The following is a 24,991-nucleotide window of genomic DNA, read 5'->3' as shown; positions in this document are numbered from 1 at the left end:
ACGCTGCACCAATCCGTCTATCGAACTCCCGCTCCATCTTTTACTCATTCGTGAACAAGACCCCGAGATACTTAAACGTCTCCACTTGGGGTAGGACATCCTCCCGAGGATAAGAACTTTAGATTTTTAAAAAATGTATATACTTTAAACTTTTTAAAGAAGTTTTTCTTGTATTTCAGCATTTTGCAGTATTTTTTTTAGTCTGCACCACAAAATGGAAAAGGTTAAGCGTAAAAACATTGGCAAGGCACTGTAGGTATCCTTATAACATTAAAATAAAAAGGTCAAAGTTTGTACAGGTTTCTAATGAAGTAACTTTATTGATTGCAAAAAAAAACGAGCATAATTTACAAAGACCCTAAAGGCTTTTAAATATGAAAATGCTTCAAAAAAAGTAGGTAGTTACTCTTTCACAATAGATATTTTCAATAAGAAAAATATAATAAAATAAAAAAAATGGCTCATTGATGCAACACCTGCCATTTGGTGTGGTGGTGGCACTTAGCGGAACATGCCGGTAAATGGTCAGCGGAGTCAGGAAGCTGGGGAAATCTCCTCCATGGGTTGTAGATATATGGATGAGTTACGTGGAGAAACAATCATCCAACAGCGTTTAGTCAACTATCAAATGAAAGAAGCCTGAATCTGTTCCTTAATCAGACCAAATTTCCCCATCAACAAGTTGTCCTGTGTTGTCATGTCAGAATCCCAATGTATTTTCCAGAAACTCCCATTTACAAACAAAACACAGGTACAAATGTTCGCAGACGGACTAAAAATAACGAAAAGCTGTATGAAGCAAGCAAGTCTTCTGACCTCCGCTTTCAAAAGGAGGTTTAGACGGTACAAGCCATCTAGAAGGCCCGATGAACTGTAAAACGCAGATGTTCCAGTTTTAAGACCAAATGCGTCTGGATGCAAGCTTGAACTCTCAAAAGTAAAAAAAAAAAAAAAAAAAAAAGCAAAAGTGCACTTTAACATACAAGGTAAGGCCCAGTGTAATGAAACCAACCAAATGGCGCTTTGGCAAATGGGTTGAAAGACACATTGTGGCAGTTCTGACACAGCTGCTAAGGTCCTGCACGAGCAGCTCCTTTGGATCCAGTCGCCATGCAGACTGAAAAGCTAATCTCTGGGGACAAAGAAAGGTTGAAACAATAATAATAATAATAATAAAAAAAAGACACCTGCTTTTCCAAATCTCTAAAGAGACTTTGCACTATGCTTTGTCATTCTCCTGCCTTTATCAGCCCATAGCCATCCTCATGTGCGCCACAGATTTAGCAGCAGCAGCAGCTAGTCAGTGGTCCAGGCTGTTCCCCAGCTTTTGTCCCTCTTGCAGAGCAGCCATGGCCAGCCTCAAGTGCTCCTTCAGGCTCTGAATCTCGCGCTCAGTCCGGCATTTCATCCCGTTCAGCTCTCCGTGCACCTCTGCATACCGCTCACAGGCCAGCTGCTTTTCCTGCAGAACAATGAGTGGGAGGAGGAGAAGGAGGAAAAAAACAAAAACGGCTTCATCTTCCACACCACCAACTTCAGAAAGCCCTCAGGCTGTAACGGCGCAACATTACATTCCCACCAAAACAGACCTGTGTTTTTATTTAATTACAGGCTTCCTCTGGCTTAGTGCGTTGATGCACTGCAGCTTATACACCTACGAGGCCGACATTTCACCAGGCCTGTGTTTACAGACGCCGACTTTAACGTTATCCTTCCACACAAAGACTGCACATCCAGGATTTGAGGCAGATAAAGCAGGGGACTGACCGTGTTTAGAAATTGTAGCTCATTCCTAAGACAGCTGATCTCCTTGTGCAGATACTCTATCTCGTTATCTTTCATTCTGAGGAGAACCTGGAAGAGAGAGAGAAGTGGGTTTACTTTCCAAAACCAAAAAAAAAAAAAAAAACCAACGACGGCATGGAGAAAACATGCACGCATCGACAGTTCTGGTCAGAGGTCAACATAAACCAGCATGAATGTCATTAAAAGGAACTATCCCCGATCCTTCACAAACTCAAACTGTGAGTGAGGACAGTTTGGTTTGAACTGTAAGCCCCGCCCCCAACCTTTTTTTTTTTAACCAATGAGAAACCTGCATGCATTATGCACCAGACTGAACACGCGCCTCAAGCTCTTGCACAATCCACCAGAGGAAACAAGGCTTCGTCGAGAGTCTTTCCTTCGTTTTCTTTGACATGAACGTCTACGTCTCCGATAAATGATATTTGCTTATGTGAATGGTCAACACTTACATGCACGCCACCCTGTTGTGTATGAGCAGGAGGAGCTGCAGCTTAGCAACGGCTCCAAACCTCGTTATGCCATTGGCAGAGAAAAGTAGTCCCGGGTCTTCCCCAGTTCGCTGCTTATTTCTACTAAAAAACTCGATCGCGCAATCAGTCGATTACTATTAAATTAAATTCTTTTAACTCACAATAAGTCACGTGAAATGCAATTTCTTAACCAGACAAAAATAAATTCAGGTATTGTTCCTCTAACTCTGGGCTTTCCATGATTCATTTGAAACCTCAAATGATCAGGAGATTTACAACTTAGAAGAGAAAAGAACTGGATGTTTGAATTTAAAGGAACAATTAGAAACAATGACACCTAGTGGTTAGAATAGGAACAACGCACATACAGGCTGCCGTTTCTAAACAGTCCGTTGCTGCTGTGAAACCCCACTGAATATTTACTTACACAGGACGGGTATATGTTGTTGTATTCTGTTCTACTTCTGGTCCGCTTCTCTAACTGGCTTCCATGTTTGCAGGCTGCTGCTCTTTGGGAACCCTGGGAACTTTCAATTGATATGCTCAGGAACCAGGAAGTAAACAAACTACACTGCAAAGAAGTAGTTCCCTTAATTTTGAAAGGAGCAAAACTTGACTAGGACATTGTTGATAGAGGACCGATTGTTTAAAGGCAATGTTACTTCAATCCCAGGTGACAAATGAGAATGATTCAGGTTGATTTTGCAGTAAATATCTTACTTATTGCTCCTTTAAAGCAAACATTTTCTTTCTAATCCACACTGGTTTAAAGTTATCCATGCAGGTATGTAACAATGTCCTGATATAGATCCGTAGGGATATTTGAGCCAATGTCTTGGTGGAATTGGTAGACTGGTTGGTTTCCTGGTGCAGACATGGCTTTCCAAAACTGTTTTTTTAATGCATGTTTGGGGATAATCATTCTGCTGGAAAACCCAACTCTGTCCATCTGAGCCAAACAGTCACACTCAGAGGAAAGGAAACTGAGTTGAACAACCCATGAGCAACCATGGCAGAAGCCTGCAAGGAACCAGCAAGTTACTAGACAAAGAGGAAGGCACCTTTAACATAAACACGGACTGAGAGGCTGCTGATAGAGAAAGAAGAGCTTGTGTCGAAACCTCAACTTTGACATTTACAGCTACCAGCTGTAAATGTCAAAATACCCTATGGTATTTTGACATAGGGCAAGTCAAAATACCCTATGGAGAAAACGTTTACAGCAAGTTCAAAAGATCCAGTTAGAAGGCAGTTTAGCAGTAAAACGGGCCTCCGATGATAGGAAGACATTAGCCCTCCACCTGACTGCCTGGGGTCTGATTCTGTCTCGCTGCAGGTCTTTCTCCCCTTCTTTCTCTGCCCATTTCCTGTCTGATTACTGTAAATAAAGGCCACTAGCTCCACAAAAAGAGAAGAAGATTCAGCTACTGGCCCACAATGACAAAATATATGTTTGGTGGTAGGGGTTCTCCATCGTATGGTTTTATCATGATAACGATAAATCCAATTAACGGAGCCTGAAAACCCCAACAATTGACAGTACTGATGGGATTGTTATTTTTACCATTTTGGGTCCTTGAGAGCATCAATACACATCGATAAATTAAAAAAACTGAATTAACTGCAGTTACTGTGTGTGGTTTACTGATAAAAAAAAACACTTGTTTATGTAGCTAGTGTCCTGACGAAGCTCCTGTCGAATGTTGTTTTAATGTGTTATATGAATGTTTTTTTTAAAGATGGTAAATGTGTTTATGGAGCTATAAGTGCTGTGACATGCAGTCAGAGCCATACAGTGACCTGAGAAGACTGCAAGAAGCTGTAAATAGTGGTTTGTCATCACTTTCATTGTTATCACAATAGCACCACAATATATCTTGATAACATTTAAAGTCCGTGTCGGCCACCCCTATTTGGAGGAGTTGAGGTCAAAGCCGTTACCTCCTGTCAAGCATGACGGTGGCAGGATCACGCCAAGGCGCTGTGTTGCTGCACTGAACAAAGTCTATGGATCAAAAGTAAAGATACAGCACCGAATGGGTGCACAAATCTACACTAATATTTGGATAACCATCCCTTGGCAAGTTGAAGAAAAATCCCATGCTGCTTTTTAGGCACAGTTCAGAAATTTAAAACATGGCTGAGCTCAGGGCCGCTCCAGAAGCCTCATTAGTCTGCATTATCCATCTCCAAACCCGTCCAGATGTTTGTTTGGGATCATTGTCCACCAGGAACACCCAATTAGGCCCAATTTTCGTCCATCTGGCCCAAACCGTTCCCCTCTGATGAAGAGGAACTGGTTAGGATGTCTAATAACGACCCAGGAAACATCACAGCTCAAAATCCACCGTAAACTGTAAGATGCTGGAACACCAGCGTCACCATCTGAGGTAAACCAAGCCAAACATGGTGGTGGCAGCGTCATGCTGTAGCTCTCACATGTACCGATTAGCCATATGGTACATGGACGGCTTAACGCCTGTCCTTTTACAGCCACGTTAGATTTTAACCAACGTTAAGCTGTTTGTCAAATACCAAACAATGAGGTATCATTTACATATACCCACAACTTCTATTTCAGAATTAAACAGAAAAGTTCAAATGAAAAGGGGAAAAAAAGGGGAAAAAAAGGAAAAAAGAGAGAGAAAAAAAGAAAAGTTCAAATGAAGTAGTTTCTAAACATACTGCAACAGGGTACACGTATGACCTAGCTCCTTTTAAAGCGATTTAAGTCCACACAGCAAGCTCCAGCAATGACATTAGCCCACAGTTCACTCTCCCTCCCACACAGAAAAACCCCAAAGTAAAGCAGCTGCAGCTGAGACTTGACATGAAGGCTTGCGTATTTTCACACCTGCAGACCACATGGAGAGCGCGGCTGCCGGTGCGGAGGATGCACGCAGAAAATACACTTTCGGTTTCAAAAACAACAGTACCTGTAGTTCACAGGACACCTTGTCTTTGTTGTCCTCTGAGCCTTTATCTGTAAGGCTGGATCGCGTACGACTCATTTCGTCCGTCAAGCGGGTCTTTAGCTCCTGAAGAACAAAATCCATTTTCTTTTTTAAAACATATTTGCCACAGAAGAGAAGAAAGACACACTTTTGACTTTTGGATCGTTTAGTGTAAGAACAGAATTGCAGAATATTGCATCTGAAACATATCCAAACTCTTGAAGATGTTTTCACATGTTGCTAAGTTACCACCACAAACTGTAATTGATTTTACGATGATGGTATGTGATAGATCAACACCGAGTAGTGCACAGCTGTGAACTGGAAGAAAATGATACATGGTTTTCCATTTTTTTTTTTACAACTAAAAATCTGAATAAGTTGCTGTGCATTTATGTCCAGACATGGGCAGCACAAAGTTGAGAAAATATAGAATTTTTCCACTATTGTCAAAAACACAGATCACAGTTAATCCACATTTCCCTGACACTTTTCTTCCCGTTAGACAAAGTCCTCCTCCGTCATTAGCCTCAGCTTCTCATCATCCACCATGTGGGACTTCATAGAGTCCACCCAACTGGCCAGATATATCAGCTATGGCATTGAAGCCGAGATATTGCTGTGATGACAGCAATTCCACACACAGGTGGACTCCCTTCAGAAGCCATTGGCTCTTACTGGATTTTATTTAGGGAATCGGAGTAAAGAGGGCTGAATGCAAGACAATGCCCATGTACTTCACAGTTCTCTCTCTCTCTCTCTCTCTCTCTCTCTCTCTCTCTCTCTCTCTCTCTCTCTCTCTCTCTCTCTCTCTCTCTCTCTAGATAGCTCTCTCTCTCTCTCTCTCTCTCTCTCTCTCTCTCTCTCTCTCTCTCTCTCTCTCTCTCTCTCTCTCTCTCTCTCTCTCTCTCTCTCTCTCTCTCTCTCTCTCTCTCTCTCTCTCTCTAGGTGTGGATACTTTGACGTCACACTGTAGAGTGCTAAGAGGTTTTCTCCCATCATCCTGTTGCACAGATGAAAAATTTTGACGTTATCAGCGACTAACTCACCGCGTTGTCCTTCTTCAGCTGCTCCATGTCTCTCTCTTTGTGGCTGACTTCCCGTTCTCTCTCGGCGTTCCTCTGCTCAGCCCGGTTCAGCTCCAGACACTTCTCAGAGTAGCGCTCAGACAGACCGGCCAGCTCTCTCTGCAAGGCCTGGGTTTCAGCCCTGCAGCAACAGGAGAACGTGTCATGTAAAGCTTTTCATACATCGTACGCACTGGAAACCGAGCCTCCTTTTAAAAACCAAATCCTTTTAAGCCAGAAGCAATATCCTGCTTTCTGAAAGCTAATTACCTCCACGAAATCAATTAATGCGTAAAAGTCATCCGCCTCAAGAACGGTATTAGATAAGAGCAACACTTTTTGTTTGTCTATTTCTGTTCCTCAAGCGTTTCCTGTAGTAGACGTAAAACCTCTTTGCATCTTGCAGCCAATAACCACAAAAAGAGGAAGAGCACGCAATGTTGAAAATGCCCAGCAGTTTAAAGGCAGAAAGCGCTGCAGGGACAGTCTGTGTGAAAGGCCCTCTTGAAGACTGCTGAGAAAATCTTATCCAAGCCTAAATTCTTCCACATTCCTCGGGAGCCTATCTGGAGCGGCGCTACTAATGGGCTCGCTTTAACAAGGAGGGACTGTTGTGCCATCTGCATGCTCAGTTTTATTTTACAGAAAACACTGTTGTGGCCAGCCGGCCTCCACTTACAAGCAGGACAGAGGTGGCCAGTACAGCTCCCAAAACTCAAGCTGGATATTTTGCCAGGAGTAAAAGATGGATTTATGTTGTAGCTGTGCAAAAAAGGCGGATGCAACGTAATCAGAGTTCACAGCTACGTGAAGATTAGAGTAAAATAAAGCGGTGCGGCGAGGCTCCACTGGGATCTGGCTCGTTGGCAGGAGCTCATTTAAGGTCCCTTACTGTTGCTGGGCTTGCAGAGTCCGAGGGTCTAACTTTCCGCTGCTCAGCCTCTTGACCTTCTCCACCTCTCTCTCCAGCTCCTCTTTGTGTTTCTTCTTCAAAGCTTCCATCACTGAAACACAAATGCAGGCCCAGGGGCAAGGCAACTTTTCAGTAAACAGGACGATTCAAACTGCTGTACATGAACAAAACAAGACACGGGGGAAAGAAAAGCATTACGGTGACAGAGGGAAAAACATTGCAGAGGCAAGCACACTGCATGGGAACAGCAGCAGCAGGTCAGATACAGACTACAAACTTCAACATTAACATTAAAAGGCAATCCTAAACAAATGTGTTTTTAATCTTGATTTAAAAGAACTCAGGCTTTCCGCACCTTTACAATTTTCTGGAAGTTTGTTCCAGATAAGTGGAGCATAGGAACTAAATGGTGCTTCTCCTTGTTTAGTTCTGGTTCTAGGTATGCAGAGCAGGCTGGAGCCAGAAGACCTGAGTGGTCTGGAGGGTTGATACCCTGATAACAAGTCTGTGATGTATTTAGGAGCTAAGCCATTTAGGGATTTATAGACTAACAGAAGTATTTTAAAGTCTATTCTCTGAGATACAGGGAGCCAGTGTAAGGACTTTAGAACTGGGTTCATGTTCTCTACTTTCTTAGTCTTAGTGAGGACGCGGGCAGCAGCGTTCTGGATCAGCTGCAGCTGTCTGATCCACTTTTTAGGCAGACCTGTGAAAACACTGTTGCAGTAATCAATTCTACTAAAAATAAACACATGGATTAGTTTTTCCAGATCCTTCTGAGACATTAGTCCTTTAATCCTGGAAATGTTCCTCAGGTGATAGAAAGCTGACCTGTTAATTGTCTTTAGATGCTTTTGAAGGTTCAGGTCTGAGTCCATCACTACTCCCAGATTTCGGGCCTGATCAGTGGTTCCTAGCTGAAGCGACTGAAGCTGTGTGCTAACTTTTGATCTCTCCTCTGTTGGTCCAAAGATTATTACTTCTGTTTTGTTTTTATTCAATTGGAGAAAAGTTTGGCACATCCATGCCATACCATTTGTCATAAATGCTCCTGGGAATTTTTGTGACTACCAGCATGTCAGCAACCTAAAAATGAGAGACTTTTAAAATCGCCAAGCTTCACCTTTGACCTGCACTGGGTTCTAGTTATTTTAGTTTAGATCAAAGCATGTTCATTTATTAGAATGGCCCTGTCAAAGTACAGAGGAAAACATAATTGACATTATGTGGCAAGACAACTGAGCTTGACCTGTTCTGGAAGAATAAGGGGCATAAATTCTAGTCTTTAAATGTGCAAAGCTGCAGGTTTTTTTTACTTATGCAACATTTGCATGGTGCTGTAGCTGATTAGCTTTGCAATAAATAACATCTGAATGTTAATACATTCTGTAGTCTTATATTTGTAACAAATATTTATTGTATTACTATTATTTAAAAGAACTAAGGAACCTTCATTTTTTACTTTTGGCCCACCAGAGTGAGAGAAAAATGTCAGCTTGCTTTTTAAATATCCTACACCTTAATTAGTTCAGAACATTGTAATGACTAAAACAGTCTATAACGTTGTCACATTAGGCATCTGTTAAACTGTTGCTCTGTGAATGACCTCTGCTGCTACACAGTTAAAGGAAGGAGGAAGAAGTTTCAGACAGACCGCCAGCAGCTGACTCATCACCTGAGAGCCTGGAAAGCCACCGCAGGTAGAGGAGCACACCAGTGACAGCTTTCCATTTTTGATTACTATGTTATACCAACACTGATAAATAATCTGAGACCTAACGCTATATTTTTCTTGTTGGGTAATCCTTTCCAGCACCTGTGGCGGACTGTGATGGGAGGACATCGACGCTGTGTTGGACGTATTAATCCAAAGGCAAACCCTTTAATTTATTGCTGGACTATATATAATTGAACAAGTTTGATTGTGGTTTTGTTTTGGGGGCGAAAAGCTGATTCTGTTTATTTAAAATACAACAAACTGGTGGAAAGTAATCACGTTGTCTGAGATGTCACTTTTTATTCGTAGTAGCTCAGCCTTCCAGAGTATAGTTTGTGCTGAATATAATTTTCTTAAAAAAAAGACTCCTGCCCTTGTGTATTTTTTCTAACAAGCCTCCATCAGACAGCACTATGCCAGCAGCAACAGCAACTAATGACACCCAGTAAAAGCGCACATTAACCAGCAGCCACTGAGTCTGCATATACTGTAAGACGTGATGCGATCTCTCTTGGCAGCATCTGCGTTTTGACTTTGGTTGTACAGACAAATAAAACATGAGATCTCATGTCAAGTTGCTGCTCAGCAAGGCAACGGTGGCACAAGTGAAAATTCACTGAGTTTTACTGGAAACTATTTTTCAAACGAAATCACACCTTTAGTATTTTGAAATCTACAACATAGCAAAGTTATTCATTAGGAGACGTACGGTAAAAACTGCTTTAGCTTTAACTGCAATTAGTTTGACTAATATGTATAATTGTATTAAACTGTGATATCCCTCCATCTGACTGGGAAGGCTAGTTGATCTTTACAATTCAAATTAGAAGCAATAAACCTCTGAAAATTCAGAGAAACTGCAGAAACCGGTACGCTACGGCTCCCTGATTGGCTGACCTCGTGCCGTGTCCTGAGTCTCCTCCAGCAACAGCCGGTCCTTCTCAGTCTCCAGCTCCCTCATCTGCCGGTCATGTTGCCTCTGCAGCTCTTCCAGCGCGTGTCTATGAGCGCGCTCCATGGCCGCCAGGCTGCGGCTGCAGGGCGCCTCAGGGCCGCAGTTACCGCGCACACTTCCTCCCCTTCCCCCTCCTCCCCCCTGCTGTAGTTTGTCCAGCTGTTGCCTCAGTGACGCCACCTGAGAGGAGAGGAAAACGGAAGTAAAGCCAACTGATGGACCCCACAGCTGTCTGCATTTCACATGGAGACAGATGCTATTCTCAGAGTATATATATATATATATATATAGATATATATATATATATATATATATATATATATATATATATATATATATATATATATATATATATATATATATATATAAGCACATCACAGCACACAAAAACAGAGGAGACTGTCTTTTCAGAAGCATTTTCCACATTGCTAGGTACTTCTTAGACCAATCCTGATTTTATCTATCTCCATTCACGAGATGGAAAACACTGCTGAAAGTGACGTTTAAGCTAGAAAGAAGCAACGAGGGTCAAAGGGTTGAAAAAGAGTTGCTTTACTTCATCCATGCGGATGAAGGGTTAATTTGCATTTCAGTATCTTTGCAAATTACAGAATCAACTCCACACACTACCTCCCTCTGCAGCGCCTCGTTGGCTGACGTGCCAGAGCTCCGCGAGCCCGTCGACGAAAAGGAGCTCATGTCCTTTAACGGCATTCGCTCAAACTCGGACCACTTCTTCTCAATTTCGTCCTCCAGGTGTAGCCTCTGGTTGGATCCCACGCCCGAGCCCTTCCGGGACAGAACGGCCTCCCATTGGCTGCTCGTGCTCCTGTCCTCCTGCCACTGGCTGTGCTCTCGCCCCTGCCCCTCTCCTGCTTCTCTCTGACTGGATGGGAGCGGCCCAGAGGAGGCGGTAACAGGAGAGAGTTCTACGTAGTCGCATTTTCGTTCGGCGGGATGGGCCGAGCTCGGCGCGTCCGGCTGGGATTCGACGTGGCGCGACGACGGCCGACGGGAAGACGTCGGGAAACGTTTGTGGGAGTTCTCCTTGTCGCTGTTGTTGTCAGGCAATCTAATGAAAGAAAGATTACACACCACGTCGTCAGGGAAAACTAAGATTGCATATTCTTGTTTTTATAGCATCGAAAGTACTCCTACCCATCCAACTGTTTAACAGTTTGTCATGCTACGACCACAAACATATTTTATATGTTTCACCGCAAAATAACTGAGGCTCTGGCTGACTGGACGGAGAGCATCTGAGGAATAATTGGCCCATTCAATCTTTGATTGAAGTCACTGTAACACATGAATGCGCTTAGATCTGAACCGTCCTGTTGCAGGTCAGGCAGCACGTTTAGACTCGTCTTCCTGCAGGAAGGTGACCCTCAGTTTTTGCAATCCCTAACAGCTTTTCTTCCAGGATTGCCAGGAATTGAACGTTTTCATGAATTAGGGAAATATTAAACTTAATTTAACTGAATATCATTGCCGTTAAAACCAGTGTTGTATAAAGTACTGAAATCTCGGAGTCAAGTAAAAGTATAGGTATCTCTCCAAAATATGACTTTGGTAAAAGTCCAAGTCACTGACTGAAATGTTACTTGAGTAAAAGTCTTAAAGTTTCTGAAATGTCTTGTACTTAAGTATGAAAATTACTGTAAAAATAGATGTACTCAAGTAATGTAATAAAAAGTAAAAAATAAAACAAAGCAAATGCAGTTTGAATGACATTTTGTACATTTTGGTAAACTTTGAAGGTCAAATTCACTTATTAATATATACAACCAAGTGCAGGAGAAATTTAGACCAAGTTTAGACAGAAAATACAACATTTTTGTAAGCTTTCAGTTTTTCTTCTTCAAGTAAGGTCGGTGCTCTACAAATTGCGTGCGTCTCTCTCTTTTTTGTAATGAGTAACTAAACCAAACATTGAAAATGTATCGGAGTAAAAGTATGCAATTAAGTTCGAAAATATAGTGAAGTAAAAGTGAAAGTTATCAAAAAAATGTATACTCGAGGAAAGTATAAAGTACTCCAAAATATACTTAAGTACAGTAGTGAAGTATTTATACTCTGTTACTATACAACACTGGTTAAAACCTTGTATTAGACTTTGTTCCCATTGATAGTGGTTCTGATCCTATATGGCCCAGCTCAGGTATTAAAAATATATAAAAAAAAAAAATTATGGCCCCGCATCAAACCAAAATAAACTCCTGTAGTGCCGGTACTTACTGTGTGAGGTCTGGAGAGCTGCTGGGCTGGATACACTTCTTCAAAACCTCTATCCAGTTTCGCCTGATCCCAGCTGTCATGGCCGACAGTGTGAAAACAGCTTCCCGCGTCTGAGGCACAGCCAGGGGAAAACAAAAATGTTAAAGAAATGAAAGATGGGACTCTTCCCATGGAGATGACGCGCCGAGGTAGACAGTGGGGCAGAAATAGAAGAACGGTGAAGTTAACGGATATTTAAGAGGAAGAAAAAAAAAAAAAAAAAAGAGACAAAACCGGTTTGACGCTTTCACCTGTATCTGAAACCCGTAGTTCTTCTCCACGTTGAACTCGGACACCTTCAGACAGGATTTCAGGTCAATCTCTCCATCCAAGTCATCTTTCTGTGCAGGGAAACAATTTCTTTAGCCAAACTAAACCAAGATTTGTTTAGAAAGGGCAACTGCAGCCATTTGCAGGTGGTATAAAAAGCTTCTCATTAAGATCAAAAAGACTTGCCTCCTCTGCAGTGGAGTCTCTGTAATATTTGAGTCCAGCATCTGTCAAAACAAACCAGTGCTTCTTCCACTAAAAGACAGAAACACACATCGGGGTCAGCTGAGAATCAACGAGAAACACCGCAACACTAGAAGTAAACCAGGTCAGAGAACGCGGGAAACCAAAATAAAAACGATTCTGGCGTTAAGAGCGACCAAAGAGGATGTTCTCACCTCTCCACAGTCATCCAGCTTCGACATCCATCCCTTTTTGAAGTTCAAGAGGTCAGGCTGCCAAGAGGAGGGCACAGAGTCAGTTTTATCATTTGATCGCCGGAGATGAACGCAACAACAGGCGACAGGAAGGAAAGCCGCCACGTCTTTGTATGTCAGCGCCGCTCGTGTGATTAGCCGCGCATTAAAGAGCAGGTCTGAGTAGGTTTCACACACAGGGAAACAAAGAAGATGAGACAGAGAGGGCATGACAAAGAGACACACAGGTCGGCATAAAGGGAAGGCTAAACGTATCCACACCCCTGCAGGTTTATTCCATCATTGTAGTAAAACATGCCGCTGACTTGTTCCGCCACAAAGGACGTTTGCTGCTTTCCGCCTGGGCTGCTAAAGCTGAGACCGGGAGATCGGCCTTTTCCTCAAATACAGTCCTTATTCAGCGTAATGCGCTCGACGCGGGGGTAAAACTAGTGTGCACTGTAATCAGGCCACCGAGAACTGATTCTGCAAACACACTCCAGTGGTTTCACGTCACAGAGTTGTTTACTAAACAGGCCTCTGCTCCGCCGCAGTAGTCTCGTTTTTTTGCCTTCCACCCGAGCACAGGAAGAGAAAACGTGTGCGATACACGTAGAAGAAGAAGCGCTGATCCCAGATGAAGATTAGGCAACATCCAGTCCTCCCTCCTCTTATCTCTCCCTAACGCACATGACCATTCCTCCATTCAACCCTCCTCGCATTGCTCATACCGTTTCCTCCAGGACTCACACTCCCGTGTCTTTACCTTCTGAACCCAAACTCGTTTCTGATCATTTGATTCCTGTGTGATGGCCCTCCTGCTCTAAAATATTCACAAACCTTGAACCCCCAAACACACACACACACTTTGTCACGTCTCCATAGCAAACCTTAGCGTATTTTAATCAATATTTCATTTGAAACCAACAAAGAAATGCACAATTACAAAGTGGAATCAAAAAAAGTGTACCGTTTAGTATTCAGCCTCTTTATCCCTAAATAAAGTCCAGTGCAACCATCAGAAGTCACCTAGTTAGTGAATAGGACCGGAGACAAAGCGAACGCTTGGGACTACAACCTACTTTCTTGGAGAATGTGCCAGATTCTACGAGTAGAAAGAAAACTAACACCAACATACCGTCGCCAGCATAAAACATGGTGGCGGCGGCATCATTGTGTGGGGAGGATTATCTTAAGCAGGGAGAAGGAAGCGGGTCAGAAGATAAATGGAGCCAAATACAGAGCAATCCTGAACAAAACCTGCGAGGACAGTGAGCCTAAACATACAGCCAGGTTCTGTCATCGTTGTGTGGGGAGGATTATCTTTAGCAGGGAGAAGGAAGCTGGTAAAGTATCATGAAAAGTTCCATATTCATGTCTTCTTGTCTCCCCTTTCAGAAAGTGAAATGTTTACATCATATCGGTTGATTACAGAGTGAACTATTCCAAGCCTTTATTTCTTGTAACTGTGCTGATTGTGGCTTACAGATAATGAAAACTAATAATTCAATTTCACAAATTCAGATTGCATAGCACCATTTATTTTAATGTATTTTAATGTCTGTTATGCAACGGCCTGCATTGTCATGGGAGTAAACTGCATCGTCACTGCACAAATCGGCTAAAATTAGATAGTATGACAACAGAGTTTGGCTTTATTGAGAATGAGGATCTAATCTCCACCAAGTCTTTAATATTACTTGTATTTATATAGATTTTTAAAAACATACATCATTCCTAATGTATTTAACCTTACAGAAGGCTGTTTAAAAAAATACTATCAGCATGAGGAATCTAAAGGGGTCCTTGAGAAAATGATACCGATGCTAAGGTGTCCCTGGCCACGCAAAGTTTGAGAACCGCTGCATTAGAGCATCTATGGCGTATTATCAAGAGGAAGATGAGACACCAGACTTAATGCAGATGTCCTGAAGGCCGCCATCGAAGCAACCTGGGCTTCCTGAACATCTGAGCAGAACCACAGGCTGATCTCCTCCATGCCAGAGGAAACCCGACCAAGTGCTGATCACATAAGACTGGACACACTTTTCAGAAACATGACATTTCTGTTTCAAATACTCCTTTTATTGATCTCGTTTCAGTGATATTATATTTTGGGTTTTGTAAGCCACACCCAAAAGTTACAAGAAACAAAGTCTTTAAATATTTCCCTCCGTGTGTAATGAATCTGAGTTTCACTTTGTGAAATAAATGACATAACACTGAGCTTTTTCACAACATTCAAATGCTTTGTGATGTACCTGTAGAAGGTGTGATTAGGCTGCTGCAGGACGTGATGAGATGCTGAGGAGATAATGACTGAATCGGGTGAGCTGGATTAGAGACCCACGTGAAACACGCAGGTGAATGGGCCCCGGGTACCAGGGTTGGGAAACACCGCTTAACATTCATGTGTTAGCAGGGCACAGAGAAAAGGCCAAAATCCGGCTGATAATCTGCGGTAAAACTTGTTCGCGGATGCTCTATCCAGTCCGACCTCAAGATATTTTGCAAAGTAGAAGGGGGGGGGGGGGGGGGGGGATTTGTGTTGTGACGTGTAAAGCTGGAAGAGACGAAACCCAAAAGACTCGCAGCTGTAACTGCAGGAACAACTTTTTCTAAGAAATATTGAAACAGGAGCTGAATCTTGTGTCCCTTGGCTCCATTTACCAATCAGGTCCCTCCTGAAGGAAACTGGTTGCACTGGATTTAGTTTAAGGGAATCAGAGTAAGAGGGTCTGAATACAAATCTATGCCACGCTTTTTTTTTTTTACAATCCTACAAGCAAAAAAAAAAAAAAAAAAAGTGAAAACCATATATTATTTTCTTCACAATCCACCGTCATGCACTCGCTTGCGTTGGTTTAATCACAGAAAAAGCCCTCTGATGTTTGTGGGCGTCACGCGGCACAAGTTCAAAGGGTGTGAATGTCGTCACTGAGGCCCTGTAAACGCTGCCATAATGTACAGTTTTAATGTCTCCTCTCAGAGCTGCCATGCACCGCAGCACCGCGCAGGTTTCTTCCCGTCTACGGCTGCCCATCACTCTGACGCACGTTTTGACAGATTTCACCGTCTGATGACTGCAAGCAGACTGTGCAAAACAAATATAGTATCTCATATAAGTAAGTACACCCCTCGCATTTGAAAAAAAATATATATGTTGTATCGTATTTTTTCACTGGAGATACGACACTGGTGCCACGCAGTAGGCCCACACAAGAGAGTAAATTTGCCGTCCCTTTAAAATAACTCGACACACAGCCATTAAGGTGTAAAACGCTGGCAGCAAAAGTGAAAACAAACTTTAATTAATTACTCTTTTTATTAAAATATGACTGAGTATTATTCAGGAACTCTTCTAGACTACATTTAAAAACTGCAGAGCGAGCCGTGATGGCAGCAACACCAGAGGGATCCTGAGCTGCGGATAAATTTGTGCGTTTTTGGGGGGGACTTTTCCCTCGCTCTCAGCAATAAAGAGAAACCGACAGGTGCAACTCGTGACGTCTCAAAGCCCATCAGAAATTTATGTCCACCAGTCTACACTTGCCTGTGAGCGGGGACAGGAAGCAGATGGAGGAAGAAATATGCTTCAGGATTAACCCCAACGCTTCCAATAGCCATGTGCTCAGAGATCCTGTTCAGTTAGGAGGAAAAGGGGTTAAAAAAAATTAAAAAAACTCCAGCTCACAGAGACATCGTGCACTCTTCCTGACCCCTGTATCCTGTCGCTGTAAAGGAGTATTGTCTCCATTGCTTTGTCCTGAAGGCTCAGTTAAATAGGTTACCTCTGTGCACAATGAGAACAGGAGGATCCAAATGAACAGTCATTGTGATGACAGTTCCTGGATTACTGCAAGTTGGACAACCAATGCTTCTTGATTACTTTATAAAAAGCAGCTCATCAGGTTTTCATGTCTGTGTGCAAAACAGCAATAATAGAGAAACAACAGCTCGTCCTAACAGTTATTCTGGACTTCGCAAGAAAATTTATGTCGACGTTTTTTTTGCTCTGTGGTGCTGCTTTTGTTTTATTTTAATAGTTCCCGTCGTGTTTTACTTCTAGGTGCCTCCAGGTCAACTTTCCCCGTCACTTCAGACTCCTTTTTGGTACCCAGGCACAGCTCTTTCATCCCTTCTGACTTCCAAATCATTGTTGTTTATCTTTCATTTTTTAATTGCTTGTTGCCATGAAATATGAAAATACATCTGGCTGGAATTTAATCGCATATTATCTTCTAAAAACTGTAATTTATATGGTAGGTTATGACACTCCCTGCTGACCTGGAGACCCAAGAGCCCTCGCCTTACAAAGGACCGCCGTGTGACTAAATCCATAAAAACTACAACCGTTCAGAATCCCAAAGTTACATTAGTGTAATGTTTTACCATCTATTTTAATATTTTCCTCATACTTGTGTCCGAGCTTGGGCCACATTTCATGCACACTGTCCATGTTAGAACAATAAATATTAGCCTATTTCTCTTAAGAGCTCCACTAAGAAATCGGATGACAACTTTCAGGTGTGGAGGTCGTTACTGCATGAAGACTTGACGTTAGCTTCTTTTGTTCAGTTTTAGCGAGGCTTTTAAAGGTCAGACGATAGTGTAAGACGCTCGCTAAAAGGAAACTAGTTTCTGAAAAGGCACGCCACAAGAGGAGATGTCTGCTGATAACAGTAAGCTAAGTATTACAGGAAAGTTGCTCCATTTGATTTTTTTTTAAGGGTCCAATTCTCTCTGTGAAAAAGCATAATGAATTACGACACGTCAGGCTTTTGGAAACCCCACGGTTAAGGTGAGGACTACTAACGCTACAGGCAAAACAGTCAGGAACAGCTGTTTGCAATCCTAACCACAACCACGATAATCACAAAGATGCTAAACACGGTTTAAAGCGTCAACTGTGAGATTACGCTGCGTTTGTCTGGAGATACTCATGAAGTCTTTGAATGCTGTGCAACACCAACGTCTAACCATCTCTCACAAACACAGGTTGTACATCTGCTCTAGACTTGATGTAGAATAAATGATCAATCCTAGAAAGGCTTCTTCAGGAGGTCAGAGATTCACAAAAGCTCAAGCTTGGATCCGGGAAAGACTGTCACACCATTTGGCTGCAAGTTTAATGAAACCTAAACCATCAGAAGTGCTAATAATGAATATTTTATATTTGCAACTCTCAAAGCATTTAGATGTGTTGCAGTAATATTAGATGCAGAACTTGCGGTTAGCCGGCAAGCTCCGACATTCCCAGTCACTATTCTGACTTCAGGGGATTTTCTTGTTTTTTTTTTACTTGGAACTCGGCAGATCCGACCTGAAATTCAAAAGAAAACCAAATTTCTGACTGGCTTTGCTGGAAACGGGCCACCAGGATAACTTCTCTTGTCTCCACAGAGCCAAAAGCAATGCGTTCACAAACAGAACTACGTATATTCATGTCTGTGAGCATTTCCTAAAATGACAAACGGTCAAAACAGACTGTTAATCAGCGCACCCATGATTGCATTTTAAACGCGCGGGCAGCCATGTTGGACTTTGATGTATAGCAACGGGTTTATCTTTGGGAGTTTTTACACCAGGGGCCCACCGTGATTATTTTTCCAACTTTGATTAACAAAAATTCAGTACAAATAAATAGAAACTTTGTTCTGATTTGAAGCAGAACACAAAAATGGAAGAACTACAGCTATTCAATGCATTTCTGTTTTATTGTCTTGACAGTGTGGCGAAAATTGGCAAACGTTGTACTTTTAACCGATGCTTCCAGTGAAACTCAAAAGACTAACAAAACCGAAACCAGGTACAAACTGACCCACGGTTGGTATGAACAGAAATTTGTTATCAGGTTTAATTTGTTATAAATGTTGCTATCAGGAAGTATGCGACCACAGTTTTGGTTTTCATCTTTTTTACATTAGGAGCTTAACTAAATGCTAAAAAACCTTCTTGATACATGCGCACATGCTTTTGTTAGGCTAGCAGAAACTGCAGCTCATCTCAAAAGGATGAGAGGCATGAACTGGTTGCAAGCTACGCTTAGACCCTCAACACACAATTTTCAAAAGCATTTAATAATTGTGTGCATTTAAAGGTCTAGATTTATTGAGAATTATATGCAATTGAGCACGTCTGGACTTTTTGAAAGTTCATTTATTTCACTAATAACTTAATATTCTGGATAGTTATTATAAGTTACACCATGATTATTTACTTTTCTTTGTTAAATAATAAATCTTGCCATGGCTTTTTTTTTTTTTTACTTACAAATACTTTTTTCCCCCAGGAGCTCAAAAACAACGCTTCAGCATAAAATTAAAAAATAAATATGTTTAAGTCAGGCCAATTTCTGGGGAGAATATTCAGTTTCGAGTCACCGCTTTTCAATTGTTTTAATGCAAATTAAACTATTGGTTTTCGAAATAAGATGCATTAAATGTCCTCTCTACATCAGAGAATTTAGAAAGTAAACATTTAAAACACGTGAAAGATTATTTGGTCGACGATTTCCTCTTAATTGTTTTAATGCAAATTAAGAGGAAATCGTCGACCAAATAATCTTTCGCGTGTTTTAAAAGTTTACTTTATAAATTCTCTGATGTGGAGAGGACATTTAATGCATCTTATCGCCCTTTCGAAAACCACCCACTGTTTAGACCCACAAGTCTTTTGAACAGTTTTGTGTACGAAATCGATTTCGTACACAACACTGTTGTGTACGAAACGCTCCAAACGACACGGGTACGAAATGCCTCCCACCTACCCACCCTCCCACTCGTCCACCCACGACTAAAGGCCAGAGGAAAACATGGAGCATGTGTCACAGCTGGTCGTGGACGCTGTCAGACTGTACGTGCTGCCGGCTAATGGCACGTCCTGCTGCTGTAAACAAATGAGGAGTAAACAGAACTGAAACATAAAACTATTTAGCCCCGCCAGAGAGCTCTCATGAAATAAAATAAAAAAAACACACATGGCTAACCTTTGAACAAACCCCTTGTGTCAAACCAGCGCTTTGCCAGAAGACAGCTAGCTACCAGGAGCTAGCACAACACTAAGGTACTGTAAAAGTTAGCTAAATGCTAAGTTTATTTCGTCAATTCAGGAAGAAAACGACAGACAGGGAAACCCACACAGCTTGAAGCGTACAGACTCGTTTTTAAGGGTAGCACGACTTACCGTCATGATAACAGGATCCAGGAAGGCGAAAATAAAGAGAGAAGTATGTATGAATCCTCGCAAGAGCAACTTTCTTTCTTTCTCGCCTCAGCTAAAGCGCTCGTGCAGAAAGCACCTTACTGTCTCGCGCACGTCACGCAAATCCAGATAAAACCCCGCCATTCATCCACATTTTTAACCCCACCAAAAAGAGCCGCAACCTCCCCGGAGCCACACTGGCCGTACTTCCCAGAGGAAGAAGAAGGGAAAAAAAAAAGGCTGGAGTCCTTCTCGCTAAACGTGGCTGAAAAACTCCGGGTGAACTGTAACCATTTCTAAACTTTCTGATACGCGGGGGAGAGCTTCTGCCTCCGCTCAGCGCGTCGTTACTCGCTGCTCTCTGTCTCTGCCCTGTCTGCCACTTCCTGGGCGGGTCCGCCAAAGATCGGTTAAGAAAACACGCAGACCCCAGTGGTGGATCTGTAAAAAAAAAAAAAAAAAAAACATGAAGCAAGGGGGACCCTCATGGAGGGGAGGGGTAACAGGCCAAATAATAAAGTTTTATTCAAACTCTAAGAATACCAAAAACAAACGATCACCGCAAGAAAGCGTTTTTAACCACCGATCTCCACACGAGCAGCGCGTCTTCCTGATAAGGAGAGCCAGTAGTTATCATCTTCTTTTCAAACTCACAAAACACACCGAGTCAGATTCTTCCTGCTCGGGAGCCGGAGTGGCACTCCCACCCCCTCTGTAACATCCACCCTCTGTAGCTACTGGTTTCATTTCAGGAATTTCAACACATGCCCCAGCAGACCACAACTGACAAAACTCAAGTCAGTCTTATGAAACCACTGTAGGTGAATCCAGCAGCAGATCACACTATACAGACAGCTGCTTACGGGAGCTCAACGTCACCGTACATGTAAGGTCAACAGCCCAGAGGTATGACTGGATCAATCTAATACGAAACAGAAAGATGATATTTAAACGAGCTCGGGGGCGAAAATTAAAACAATTACGAAATCAACAGAGGGGTGAGTGTGCAGGGTTATTCCGCTCATGACAAATATTAGTAATAGACAAAAATCAATCAATCAGAAATCCACCGCTTCCATTGAATGTGTGACTCACCCACATCGACTCAACATGCGGGCTTGTAGCGCCTACCTGCATTTCTTCTGATCTGCGATGATCACTTTTCCACGAACTGCCCTCATCTGCTGTGGGACTGCCTGATCTCTGGATAAGAGCGGCTTGCAGTTACAAAAATAATCAATGTCTTACCAAACAAACACAGAAAACCATCACACACAGGTTGTATGGGAAACATGTGGGTTAAGCATTAAACACGCTTTGGGAGGGAGGCGAGAATAACTACCGCGGTAGATTATGTCGAGCAAAAGGTGCTTAATGAAGGACGCATACCTCTGTGGGGTTCAAACGCACACCGTTCCCAGGCCTGTCCCACGGCAAGCCACCGTTCTCCTTCGGGACGGTGCCTCGCAAAAAGTATTCATACCCTTTGAACTCTATTGCAGACTGTCGCCATAGATTTGAACTGGAATGCATTTCATTTGGGATTTTGATTGAGAGACAAACACAAAGCAGCACATTGTTTTGATTTGGATGTACAAACACTGCTTGCTGCACTTGCAGCACAGTGCAACACGTCTTGTTCTTGTCTCGAATGTGCAGGGCTCAGGGTTTTTGTTTTGGTTTCCTGCCTGCATGCAGATGCAACCAATACTGTTTTGTCTTTTTTGGAGAAACATTTTCCTGTGCAAATGTAGCATCTTCTGCCTGAACACCGCGTAGGAAGGTAGACCTCCAAGTCCTCCGTGTACACCTGCCGCCTCCACTCTCTCTGCCCACAGCTAATAGTGAGTCATTATTATTTATCTGGATGTACGCACTCTTCAGAGTCGTCTGGTTGGCCTGTTTAACTTATTGCCAGCTTGTCAGACTAACGGGACAAGTGGATCGTAGTTGAGGATCCACTTGCATACAGGTTTGGGTTCACAAAAATGTTGTGGGAGTGCAGCCACTGAGTCTGGAGCGTTTGCATAGGCTTTCTTGCCAATAAGTTGCCACAGGTAGATTTATTTTTGTTTTTTAAAGTTTGCATCAACAACTGCAATATTATGATCATTGCAACGGTCTCTTGGTGTCTCTGACGAGTTTCCTTCCAGCATTTCTCTGTATTTAGGTCCATTTGTCTCACTGTCAATCGTAACCAGTTTCACTATCCCTACAGTATGATTTCACCACAACCATTTTACACCTTGGCGGCGGTGTGTTGAAGGTGGTGTGCAGGGTGGCGCAGGGGTTTGGGAGTTTCTCCCGCAATTGGCGGTTTGATTCCCCGCTTCAACCGTCTCAATCGTTGTGACCTTGGGCAAAACACTTGACCCAAATTGCCTGCTGGCGGTGGTCAGAGGGCCCAGTGGCACCATTGTGTCAGCCTCACTTCTGTCAGTCTGCCCCAGGGCAGCTGTGGCTACAAACATAGCTCACCACCGTCAGGGTGGGAATGTACGGGTGAACGGCTGATTGTAATGTAAAGCGCTTTGGGGTCTTCGGACTAGTCCCTTTATTCAAGTGTAAGCCATTTACCATTCAACACCACATATAGCATTTTGCACACTGTATCCCCTGCATAGAATGTTGTAAACTTTAGACTGGACTCTAGGAGCTATTTTCTTTTTCAACGATGGCTTTCTTCATGCCACTTTTCCATAAAAGCCAGATTTGTGAAGTTCACAACTAATAGTTGTCCTGTAACCAGATTATCTCATCCGAGTAGTGGGGAGTCTATTGGGTGCTTCTGTGTTTAATGTTCTCCATGCCTATCCTGTCAGTTTAGATGGACGGTTGCGTCTTGGTAGGTGTACAGTTACACATTTTATTTGTAGACGATGGATCAAGCAATGCTCTTTGAGATGTTTAAAGCTTGGAATATTGTTTTATAACCTAACCCTCATTTGTAGTACAACATAACTTTGTCTCTAACCTGTCAGCTGTGCTCCTTGGTCTTCATCATCCGGTTTGTTCACTAATGTTCTCTAACAAACCCCTGAGGCCTTCTCAGAAAAAACATTATTCATTGTGAGTTTTAATTGCACACGGGCTGACTATATTACTAATATGGGGATTACTGAGAGTAAAAGATTGCACTGGATCACTTTTATGGTAGTAAGAGTAAAGGAGGCTGAGTACAAATGCACACCACACGTTATGTTATTGCTTGTGAAAACTTTGGACGTTATGATGTTACTTTCCTTCTACTTTGCATTCATGGACTGCTTTGTGTTGTTCCATGCCATAAAATCCCATTGATATTTGTGTTTGTAACGTGACCAAATGCAAATAAGTTTAAAGGACGTGGATATTTTTGCAAGGTACTGCAACAGGCTAGACATTTCATATCTTGATATAACTCTCACTGCCCACAAGCAGCCTACCTGCAGTGACGTAGTGGAGTGAGCTCGAGATAGGTATCCGCTGCCCGCGTAGTGGCAGTCTCTGTCTGTTTCCCCAGGATCATCCCACTCTATGGAGGGATGCCTGCTCAGGGAGTGGCTGAAATGGCACAAATACCCAATCAGTGTGTCGAAGCGAACTATGAAGGGTGGAGTGAAAGAAACTTTTGCAACATTTTGGGTCAAAAATCTATTGATCATGTCATAGAAAATATCTGACTGTAGTACACAAGGTACCCCTAAAGGAACTGATTGAAACAGTCAATCTTTCATTATTGTCTGTGTAGTGCGAGGCTGACCTGGCTGGCTTAAAAAGTTCCTGTCTTCGAACAGGCTGATGACTCGGTGGCTGTCCCATATTGCCCGGACCCTCCTTCTGATGGACCATTTTGACCTTCGGCTGGTCGGCCATTCCAGCGTACCCCTCCTTGTTCCGTTCTGTTGATCCCACAGAGAGCCGACCTGACTCAGAGGACTCCAAAGAGCTTTGCGAGGAGGTGTATGTCTCAATGTGTATCTGAGGTGGAGGAGAGGGGCGGTGTGCACGCTGAAAGGACCTCTCGTCACGAGTAGCGTGCCGGTCATCATCGCCGCCATGTCTACTAGTCCTGTGTCTCGTGCTACCAGAGGTTTTAGGTGTTTCTAAAGTAACACAGGCAGCTCTGTTGTTATTCCGGGTTTGTCTAGAAGGTGAAGCAGATCGAGATAAAGAGGAGCTGCGGTGGGAATGTTTGGATCCCCGCCATGAGTGTGAAGAGGAATGGGAGTCATGCTTTGTTTCACTGTTTGCGTCGTTGCTCTTAAAAGAACCATTGGAGTCTCCTTTGGTGGCTCTTCTAAGGATTGAGTAGCCTGGAGGGTCACCATGGCCTCTTCTGGAAGGAGAAGGGGTGCGGCTTGTGTGCAGATTCTTGCTATTAAACGAGCTGCCAGTTTGCATATTTCCAGATGGGTGAATGTCAGAAGCATCATAGCTTCCCCTCAAAGCCAAAGAACTGTTGGTGTCACCGCTTTTGACTGAGCTGGTAACCACAGTCTTATGTCTTTGAGATTGAGAACGAGCATCAAAGTTTTGCCTTGAAGGCGAAGAGTTCACATGTTGATGAACATGGCCATTCAATGAGCCACCATTGTGGTCCCTTCCTTGAGCAAAGGCTTCATGGCCTCTCCTGGAAGGAGAAGAAGAGCGACTGCCCCACCCTCGACTGCTGCTGGCAGTGCTTGACTCAGTCTTCCGAAGTACAGACTGTCTTGGTATATCATAATCCTGTCTAGATGAAGACCCTGCGGGAACTTCACGTTCTTGATCATTCAGTCCGTTTCTAGTTGTTAGGTCACGCAGCTGAGCCTGACCATCTATTCCATAGCCTTCTCTTACCGGGGAGCCACAGCGGCCATGGTGATTACGTTCATTTAGGGATGTAATTGATTCCGATTTATAAAGGAGGGACTGGGTCGTTGAGTTAAAACTTCTCCTTGGCAGCGTGGGAGATACGGGGG

At 43.0% G+C, this 24,991-nt stretch overlaps 1 protein-coding gene across 2 annotated transcripts; it reads right to left on the bottom strand.

Annotated features, from left to right (window-relative positions):
- Positions 1–300: 300 nt before the first annotated feature.
- LOC118556561 (TRIO and F-actin-binding protein-like) lies at positions 301–24,977 on the bottom strand. Of its 2 annotated transcripts, XM_036148362.1 has the most exons (14): positions 23,791–24,977; positions 23,474–23,591; positions 21,180–21,251; positions 12,828–12,860; positions 12,616–12,684; positions 12,411–12,500; positions 12,121–12,230; positions 10,513–10,954; positions 9,825–10,062; positions 7,190–7,301; positions 6,280–6,439; positions 5,213–5,314; positions 1,768–1,854; positions 301–1,462 (listed from the first exon to the last, which is right to left on the bottom strand). In XM_036148362.1, the coding sequence occupies exons 1-14, from the start codon at positions 24,429–24,431 to the stop codon at positions 1,301–1,303; spliced, it is 2,436 nt and encodes an 811-aa protein (XP_036004255.1). In that variant the 5' UTR covers positions 24,432–24,977; the 3' UTR covers positions 301–1,300. The 2 variants fall into 2 exon arrangements, with proteins under 2 accessions (XP_036004255.1, XP_036004256.1); XM_036148363.1 differs by lacking the exons at positions 21,180–21,251; positions 23,474–23,591; positions 23,791–24,977 and adding an exon at positions 20,031–20,512 and having other exon boundaries at positions 12,828–12,884.
- Positions 24,978–24,991: the final 14 nt, after the last annotated feature.

Source organism: Fundulus heteroclitus, chromosome 16, assembly GCF_011125445.2.
Source record: "Fundulus heteroclitus isolate FHET01 chromosome 16, MU-UCD_Fhet_4.1, whole genome shotgun sequence".
Taxonomy (NCBI): Eukaryota; Metazoa; Chordata; class Actinopteri; order Cyprinodontiformes; family Fundulidae; genus Fundulus; species Fundulus heteroclitus.
Note: the sequence above shows the minus strand (reverse complement) of the source record. Positions and strands in the feature narration are given on the sequence as shown.

What these genes read in the sequence shown, in the direction of transcription:
- LOC118556561 (XM_036148362.1), bottom strand. Translation starts at nt 24,431, where the DNA reads ATGCAAACTGGCAGCTCGTTTAATAGCAAGAATCTGCACACAAGCCGC. An exon ending in GCAGATCAGAAGAAATGCAG is followed by an intron (nt 12,861 to 21,179) that starts GTAGGCGCTACA and finishes AACTTCAAAAAG; the next exon opens with GGATGGATGTCGAAGCTGGA. An exon ending in AGCTCTCCAGACCTCACACA is followed by an intron (nt 10,955 to 12,120) that starts GTAAGTACCGGC and finishes TTCTTTCATTAG; the next exon opens with ATTGCCTGACAACAACAGCG.